Source organism: Nelumbo lutea, chromosome 6 (assembly GCF_056320005.1).
Source record: "Nelumbo lutea isolate HS-2025 chromosome 6, American lotus-T2T, whole genome shotgun sequence".
Taxonomy (NCBI): Eukaryota; Viridiplantae; Streptophyta; class Magnoliopsida; order Proteales; family Nelumbonaceae; genus Nelumbo; species Nelumbo lutea.
In genome coordinates this window covers 36,571,189-36,581,027 of record NC_142689.1, presented here as the reverse complement: position 1 = coordinate 36,581,027, position 9,839 = coordinate 36,571,189, and the positions used below count along the sequence as shown (strand labels likewise).

General features: G+C 37.8%; 1 protein-coding gene across 1 annotated transcript in view; it reads right to left on the bottom strand.

Annotated features, from left to right (window-relative positions):
• Positions 1–971: 971 nt before the first annotated feature.
• LOC148848557 (plasma protein) overlaps positions 972–9,839 on the bottom strand; it is a 28,572-nt gene continuing 19,704 nt past the window's right edge. The window contains exon 8 of the mRNA XM_088950668.1: positions 972–1,421. Within this exon, the coding sequence (XP_088806794.1) occupies positions 1,240–1,421 (182 nt within the window). The 3' untranslated portion in view covers positions 972–1,239. The remainder of the gene's footprint in view (positions 1,422–9,839) is intronic.

The window sequence follows — 9,839 nt, the reverse complement described above, 5'->3', positions numbered from 1 at the left end:
GTTTGGATTAGGGCAATGGACCAACAACCCCACTCGCTTGGAAGAAAGTTGAACTGCTGAAGTGCAACAGCTTCTGTCTCTTCAAGATGAGCTCCACATGAACAGCCTTAAGCTGTATTGTAAAAATAATGGAAAAGTACGGACAGGCCCAATGCAGATTTTTTTTTTTCACTGCAGAGCTATAAGCATTCAAAATGTCAAAAACCCCCACTCTATACACCAATACCCGCCCGTAAATTGGCATCAATCTAACACCCAGCCCAACTGTACTTTGAGCCTAAAATTTTTTACCCTGGGCTGAACTGCCATTCTTCCTAAAAAAATCCAGAGAGTCCAAATTGGCTGTCCACCAGTCATTTGAAGGGCTATCCTTCCGCCTAGTCAAACTCTGATTTGAACATCTAAAGGTAAAAAGACAACAGAGTACAGAACACAGAAGGCATGATACCAAGCTTGTTGAACACATTTGACTCTAAAGTTTGGTTCGTTAGGCTTATCACATTAGTTACTTATGGTCGCCTGTAAGGTTCTTTCACTAGCCAAATTTACTCGAGCTTATTAATCAACTTGTCAAAGCTATCTTCTACATGGGAAACCAAACAAGCTTTTTAACTTTTCCACCGATAGTTGATATCGGGTTCAACTATGAACTATGATATTGAAAAGATATGATATCTGACCAGTTAATTGGAATCATAAAAGTGGTAGCCAATCAGGTACCAGTTAATTGAAATCATAAAAGTAGCCAATCAGGTGTAATTTATCAAAATTCACCTATGAATTTTGATTGGTCAAAACTCTTCTCATACCATATCTTTTCCGCATCATAGACTTTCCCGTTGATATCAGTACAAAAGCTACTTGTCTGTAGTGAATTAAAAACACCCTGTGTTTGGTTTGAAAGCAAAGGAAGGGTCCCTACTCCCTACCTTTTTCGTTCAAACCAAACACAGTATAAATGTGTATAAGAATAAGCACTCAACTACCTAGGGAGATTTCATTTAAAACGTAAGTCTCTTCGAACTCTGTCGTAATATATACATACACGGTGTACTCGCAAAATATAAAATTAAAACCTAGACAATGCTGTTCTTCGTTTTTTTTTTTTTTTTGATAGATGGACAGTACATAATGTTCTTTGGATTGGGATCGAGAGGAAGTTCCGTGATTATCTCCTGGCGTAATATAATAGTGGCTTTTACTGTGCTGTGGAGGTTCCTTCTACTTTTCTTCTGCTTTTCAGGCACTAAGTGACATGGAAATGATTGATGAAAGCTTGAATTTCCGAACCTTGTTAGAATTCTGCGGCTGAAATAGAACTTCGGTATTTGATCTTACTGTTACCTCCTTCCACTCAGACACTGAAGCACCGTCATTTCTAAAATCGCGAGGGGAGTACAATACCTGAAGTTTTGAATGAGCTGCATTGGATTGAAAGTGAGTAAGAAATGCTAAAAAGCTCTCTAATGACACAATGAGGAACAGGATAAATCAGTACAATATGGAGTTGCTTTTATGGAAAGAACACTAGTTGCATGTTAATGAACAAACCTAAAACATCCTTGTTACATACTATTCAACCTATTTATGATCTTGTGAGAGCATAAAATTACTATTGCTTCACCGGTTTATCCATCAGGTGTTATTTATCAAAATTCATAGGTGGATTTTGATTGGTCAAAACTCTTCCCATACCATATCAATGCATCTTTTTGAGAGAAAAAGAGAAATGGTGATTTCTCAAGAGTAATAGACAAAATGTTTAAAGAAAGTTTATACGAAAAAGCAAATATTATGGAATAAATATGCCACCATATATTATGCCCCTCCCCCTGGATTTTGCTACCCACCTTCCTGTTTGTTCTTTGTAAGTTGTCTACACCCAACAAAAAGGTCACATTCATTGACAGTGCAAGAATCCAGATTTTTAACAATATTGAAATAAATTATCCCCTTTTTCTTGCCCCAATTCTAGACATTGCAATATTAGCTATTTCTTATCCCTGCTTTGTTAGAATTAAAATGCTAATCTCCTAATATGATCACAGAACAACCCATCAGTCATAGGTGACTCCAGGAATGCAATTGGGTGGCAAAAAAACATTGGGACTGGTCCTTGGAGGCTTGCACACTTACTCTGTGAATCTATGATCTGTCAGCTTCTTTAAACTGCATTTATTGATGGATCCCCAGAGAAATAAACCAATCTGCAGACTTCTAGCCAAATCTGGTTTGGGCAGGGATTGTTTGTATAATGTAAATATATTACCTACATCTTGACAGGGCTATTTTTTGCCGTGCTTTTTGTGCATCTTCTCATCATGTACATCCCTCTTTTTTTTTTTTTTGATTGAATGAAAGTAACCCTTTTCTCAAAAGAAAAAAAAAAAAGTTTCCGATAGGAAGTATCAAGGCACTTTTATTTTCTTTCCCAGCAACAGTAAGAAGTATTAAATACAACTAAGCCTTGTCCCATCTAGATGGAGTTGGTCACATGAATCCTATTCTGCCATTCCGCTCTGTTTAGTGCCACATCCATTGTTAACCCATAGAGAAAATCCATTGTTAAATGATGGGCCTTTGAATCATTTCTCACTACTTCAACCATGTTCTTCAACTTGTAACAGATCACATCTTCATATTGGTGCCATAGATGGTCTTCTCCACACGTGACTAAACCATCTTAAGTTTACTTCATTTTATTACCTATTGATCCACCCCTAGGTTGCCAAGGCAAAGGCTGGGGTCCTATAAAAAATGTAAAAAAAGAGACCTCAATTCAGCCAGAAAATCCCCAGAATAGCTCACTCCTTGATAAACTCTTTTGGAAGAAGTCTATTATCTTTTGAATTAGGCAACCTGAGAATCAAATAGGATGAGTCAACCTCAACAAATAGCAGAGAGAGAAAAAGGATCCCTGACCTAATATCACCCATCCATCCCATAACCAAGAACCTCCCTATACAGAAGTCCTATGATATCTCATAGAGACTGATTACATGGATCCCTGAATAAGGGATAATAATTTGGCTCTCTTCAAGCCACCTTAGCTAATTGGACCAAAACTTGCAAGAATATCATTCCACCAGTACTTTTGAATACAAACTTGTTGTAATTATGTTACTATCAGGGTTTTAAAAGCGTAGGAAGCATGCCTCCAGGTGAGGCGCCCCCAAAACGCCCTGAGGCATATGCCAGAGACGCTTACACCTCTGAGGCATACGCCTCGTACACTTTTTTCATGAGGCATACGCCTCATGCACACTTCATGTAAAAAGACCAAAAAAAGGAAAAAGAAAGAAAAAAAAGTAAAGGAAAAGAAAGGGACGGGAAAGAAAAAAAAAAAAAAAAGAGAAAAAGAAAGAAAAGAAAAGGGAAGGGAAGGAAAGATAAGGGGAGGGAAGGAAAGATAAGGGGAAAGAAAGTGGGTCGGGGGCTAAGCCCCCACTGAACCCCCCCCCCCCTTTCAACTAGTGCTATGCATCTTCTTTCTTCTTAATATAAAATAATTTTATTAAAAATAAAGAAAAATGAGATTCTTCTTTTAAGGAGGTTTATGCCTCCTTGTGTTGGGAGGCTTACGCCTCTTACGTTCTGAACTACATGCCTCATGCCGTGGAAGCCTCCCCTCCACATTTTAAAACATTGGTACTATGTAGCTATAGGGGCTTTTTTGTCTTTTCTTCTCTTTTTTCTTTATTTTATTGTAAAGCTGTCACCCTAAGTATAAATAAAATCTGAGGCACCGCCAGCTCATTCTTTTTGGTGACTTTTCAATTCTCTTCTCTTCTTTCTTCTTCATCTCCTCTTCTCCCTCTTCTCCTTTCTTCTTGGTTTTCATGATATCAGAGCAGGGATCTGGGCTCTAAATACATTCAGATTGTGGTTTCTCACCTGAAACTTACCTGTTTTTTTGAGTGCCTGAAACTTACCTTTTTTGATTGGAAAAAAGGAAAATCTCAATCGGACAGATCTAGACTTCCTTTTTTCCCTTTTTTTCTTCTCTCTTGGACACTGTACCAAGAAGAGGTACCTGTGGTACTTGTGGTGACAGTCAAATGCAGCGATCAGCCTTCTTGAGGTGTGTACCTTCCTTTTTCGGACTGTGGATCATGGGGATCCTTCTCTACTCCAGCCTCCAGGTATTGTGGATGCTTTTGTTGGAAAGGACAGCCGCAGACAGCAGCAGTAATGGGCATTAGATTCAGTTTTCCTATCTTATCTTATCTCTTAGCTAGATTCAGTGTTCCTATCTTATCTCTTAGCTAAATTCAGTGTTCCTATTAATTAGGCAGTAGCATTATTATTTCCTATGTCTTTTAGAAAGTTTCTTAATGTTTTTTTAGAAAGTTTCCTAATGTTTTTTAGAAAGTCTCTTTTTAGAAAGTTTCTTAATGTTTTTTAGAAAGTTCTTTTTTAGAAAGTTTCCTCAAGGAGGACTCTTGTAATTCCTATTTAAAGGAGCAGATGTTATTTAATAAAACAATCGATAATTTCAGTCAAGAAAGAGCAGAGGAGAGTTGGTGATCTCTTTAACAAATCACCATAAAGGCGCTAAAGATAGGTTCCTCGAGAAAAGGAGAAACAAGGGAAAACAAGAAGTTTTCCCCGTTAACCGACCTGTGATGAGATCCTATTCGTGGGCCCTTAACACCAGGTATGTACCTGTTTCATTCAAGCTGGAAAAAAGTGTAGTGCGTTGTGAATGTCACAGCTTGGAGTTTTGCAAGGATGTATCTCTTCTTTTATTAAGAATAAGGGCAAAGAGACTGTTTATCTAGGGTTTACGAACCCCTATTATTGCTGAGTATGCTGGTTTTTGGGTTTTGTGCGATGAAGTTTGACTGAAATCCTTGTGTCTTCTTGTCTGTGCTGTCATAGCCTCCTTTTTGGTCAGTTTGACCTGTTACAGCTTAGTGGCTGTGGTGTGATGTGTGAGGAACCTTGGTTTTCTTGAGAGTTTGGCAGTGTGGTTACACGTCTAATGGCTACTGAAGATTCTGCCTCTTCTAGTGTTACCTCTTCTCAAGGAAACATGAATGGAGGAATGGCCAACATGAATTTTTCTATGACTATAACTCTCTTGGATGGGCTGAACTACTTGGAGTGGTCCAAGGGTACTAAACTGTATGACACAGCTAGGGGGAAGGCTGGTTACATGAATAGAAGAGAAAAACAAGAGGTGATTAATCAAATTGTGCTCCTAGAAAGTAAACAAGTTGAAGGAACCTTTCACGAAAGGGAGAAGCAGGAGAGAGATTTTAAGAAAGGAACTGGAAGAGATTTTGTTCAAAGAAGAAATAAGTTGGAGACAGAGGTGTAGGCAAAATTGGATGGAGGGGGATAGAAATACAAAATTCTTCCATGCTTTAACAAATGATAGGAGGAAGAACTCCAATTAGAGATTGATTTTGAGATTATTGATCAACAAAGTGAAATTGTTGGATCCTTTGTGAACCATTTCAAATCAATCTTTAGAAAGCCCCTTATTGGAAGACTAAGTTTGGAAGGGTTGGATCGGCCAAGGTTATCGGGAGACAACAAGCTCTAGTTAGAAAAGGAGGTTTGGATTGGAGGAAATAGGGGTGGCCATGAGCTGAGCTCTTCACGAGCTACTCGAGCTCCACTCAAGAGGCTCGCAAGCCGAGCTCGAATATATATAATATTATAATTCTTAATTTTTTAAATATCAAATAAAAAATATTTATATATATATATATATGTTTTTATTTTTATAAAAACTTTTTTCTCAAATCGAGCTCAAGCTCGAGCCTCGTACTATTCGGCTCGACTCGACTCGGCTCAAATCCACCCCTAGGAGGAAATAAAGGAAGAAGTTTTTTCTTTTTTCTTTTTTTTTTTTTATGGGTAGAGCTAAAGCATCAGGTCCAGATGAGTTTACAATGGCATTTAACCAGGAACTTTTTTTTATTAGTAACAAAAAACTTTATTAATGATGTGAAGCTTTGTAAAACTTTAATTACAAAAGGGGGGAGGTAAGATGTCTTAACTCCCCACCAACAGAATACATTGGAAGAAAGTTAAAAATTAGCCCAAAACATAGATTCCCTATTCACCCCTTGCTTGGCTAACCCATCTGCAAATGAGTTAGCAGTCCTCTTCACCCAGCTATATTGCATTACAATATCCCTACTCAGCCATTTGAATTTTTTTTTCATTGTTAAAACTCTACAAACCAATGTCTTCATCCTTTAGCCATCTAATCACCACCTCCGAGTCACCTTTAACCAGGACTGCTTGGACATCCTAAAAGAAGATATTCTAGGAATGTTCAATGAATTCTTTAGTAGAGGGATAATAAATCCAGGCTTGAACTCCAATTTTATTGCTTTGGTCCCGAAAAACGTTGGGACAATCTAAGGATTAAAACCATCAGCTTGGTTAATAGCCTGTATAAAATCATAGCTAAGGTGCTGTCTCGGAGAATTAAATTAGTGCTTCCTTCCATTATCTCCCCAAATCAAAGAGATTCTGTTATGAATAGGTAGATCATTGATCAAACCTCATTGCCAATGGAAGTGTGGAGAAGATGAACAGGATTGGTAAGAAGGTATAATTTGTAAGCTTGATTTGGAAAAAGCATATGATTTGGTGGACTGGGACTTCCTATTGGAAGTGATGAGCAATTTTGGGTTTGGAGATGGGTGGTGTAAGTGGGTTAAAGGCTGCATGAGTACCTGTCACTATTCAATTTGGGTAAATGGTACAGTTGTGGATTACTTCCCAACTATCAAAGGAATTAGACAAGGGGACCCTTATCTCCTTTCTTATTCACCTTAGTAGCTGATGTACGAGGCATCCTAATCCAAAGAGAAAATTTGAGGGGTTTGGTGAGAGATTGGAGAGTGGGAAGTGAAAGGTTGCCTATTACCCACTTGCAATTTGCTAATGACACCATTTTATTTTGTGACGGAGATGATATGAATTGGGTGAGAAATTTGAAGGTGGTGATCCAAGTGTTTGAGAAGATGTCAGATCTGAAAATTAATTTCAATAAGAGTTGTGTGGAGGGTATTAATATGTATGAAAGAGAGGAGTCAAAGTGTGCAACAATTTTGGGCTGTCAAGTTTCCCAGTGGCCAATGAATTATTTGGGATTTTCTTAGGAAGAAACCTGATAAATGTGACTTTCTAGAACCCAATGGTGGATAGATTTACACAAAGATTAACCTCCTGGAAAAGGAATTATCTTTCTTTAGGTGGAACAATAACATTGATCAAATCAACTCCAGCCAATATGCTTGTCTACTTCCTATCAGTCTTCAAAGAATCCTGTGAAGATTTGTAGAAGCCTAGAGAAGTTAATGAGGATATTCTTGTAGGAACTTGGAGAGGAAAGGAATGACCATAGGGTTAGATGTGAAGTGGTAAGAAAAAAAGCAAGGAATTTGGTGGTTTAGGGATTAGGAACATACAGAAGAGGAATATGGCTTGGGTAGGAAAATGATTTTGGAGATTATCGATGGATAAGGATAAACTGTGGACAAATGTGATTTTGAGCATCCATGGGCTGGTAGTTGATGGCTGGGATGCGGGAGTTTTGCCTCAAGTAACTAGTGCAGCACCTTGGGAAACTATTCATGCCATCCTTCCACATTTCCTACCCTTTGTTAGGTATAACTTGTGCTCTATAATGTGGTAAGATTTTGGGAACATGTGTGGGTGGGGGATTTACATCTTAAAGATCAATTCCCTTCATTATATTCCCTTTCTAGCTAAAAAAATGAGCCTGTTTCCACTTTCTTATCCTGGGCTAAGGCCTAGCCTAATTGGGACTTGGGGTTTAGACGGGGATTTGGATAATCAAAAGTGCACAAGGTTTCGGCTTTGATTCAAATAATTCAAGAGGTTTTCTTGGATCCCCCCACAGTGGACTCTTGGATTTGAACCCTCTCCACCTCTAGCTCCTTTACTTCCACATCCTTCTTCAAAGCCCTAACACAACCTTCTTCTAGTCCCAAACTTTCTTTCCTGTTAAAGAAGTGTGGGGGAAACCGGTCCCACCAACGGTTGGGACACTTTGCTAAGAAATAGTCTTGGAAAGAATTAACACTTGCAATCAAATCCAAAGAAAGAGGCCTTTGTGGTTTCTTTCTCTATTTGGTTGCAGGTGGATTCCACCACCAAACATACAAAGCCTTTTCAACTCTTTTGTCAGTAGTTGGACAAAGAAGAGGGGAAGAATATTGTGGAGGTGTACAAGAGCGGCGATTTGTTGGAAAATTTGAGAGGAAAGGAACCAAAGAATCTTTGCTAAAAAAGAGAGTAGAGAAGATATAGAAGTGATCTCTTACGAGGTGGCCCATTGGGTAAAAACAATGGAGATACTTAATGGCATTCCCACAGAGTATACTTAATAATTGGTAGGAAGTGGCGGCCTAAGCTCCAAGCAAAAGTATTGTCCACTCTATATGGTCTCCACCTTGTGCAAGTTTTATCAAGTTAAACTTTGATGTGAAGGTAATCTAGGGCCTTAAGGGATTGGTGTTTTTTGGTTGGAGGAAGGTTCAGTCATAGCTTTGTTTTTTGGTCCAATTGGTGTTTAGGGCTCACTAAGAGCAGAATATAGAGGGTATGAAAAGGGCTAAGGAACTAAATGTCAACAGGCTAGTCATTAAAGGAGACTCAAAAGTGGTAATAGGATGGTTAGGGAAGGAAGATGAGGACATGTGGACATACATCAATGAAAAAAGACAATTCAAGTAGCTAACTCAAGGAATGGAAGTTCAAAAATTCAATTTCGAATTCAAGATTCTTCATTCAACATTCTAATCGAATTTGGGTAATTCGAATATCTAATCGGTTGAATTCAGATATGACCTGATTCGATTCGATAAATATCCGAATTCGACCAATTATTTAATTCTTATATATAATATATAAAATAATTAAATGTCTTATATAATTTATATATATAATAATTAAATTATATAAATAATTTATATATTTATATACTTTACATAAATAAAATATTTATTTTATATATTTATTAATTACCTAAAACAATTACTTAGTCGAATTCGAATCAAATCGAATATTCAAATATTTAATCGGATTCAAATTCGAATATTAATTTTCAATGTCCGTCAGATATCAAATCGAATTCGGATATCGAATTTTCTAATCGGATTCAAATTTGGATATTGCCTTATCTTATTCGAATTCAATCCGTTTACACCCCTAGAAGTGATACTAAAGTGGGTAAAAAGATGTGCCAATTCATTTGTAGATGCACTTGCCAAACAAGGGGTGGGAAGAAATCACTTGTTTTGGGCTACATTATAATTTGCATGCTTTTGAGATTGTCATCTTTTATCATCTCTTTGGGGGAGAGCTAAGAGAGTTTAGCTCCCCCCTCCATTGTATTTGATTCACGTCTTTTATCATCCTAAATGAAATGTTTCTATTATTGATCAAAAAGTGGTAGAGTGGACTTAAATAACTCATCTAATGGATGGTGGATGACTCCATGATGCCATTGAGCCTTGTGCATGTGCTATGCATACGTGGCCACATGCTGAGCTCTATCATTGGCCTGGATGGGCCTAGAGGCAAGGAATGGTGACACAGCTCCCCATTTCCTGAAATCCTAGAAAAAGATATAGGTATAGGCATCTCATATAATATGGTTCTATCATGCTTTTATATCTAGTTTTGGAAGCTAAATGCCATTTCTCAAGGCTTATGTCTTCTCAAATTTCATTAAATTTCTAACATGTAGAGATATTTTTATAGTATATTTCATAGTTGTCAAGGCGACGTCTAGGCAGCCGCTTAGGCGACAAGGCACCCTTGGAGGCTCGCCTTGCCTAATCACC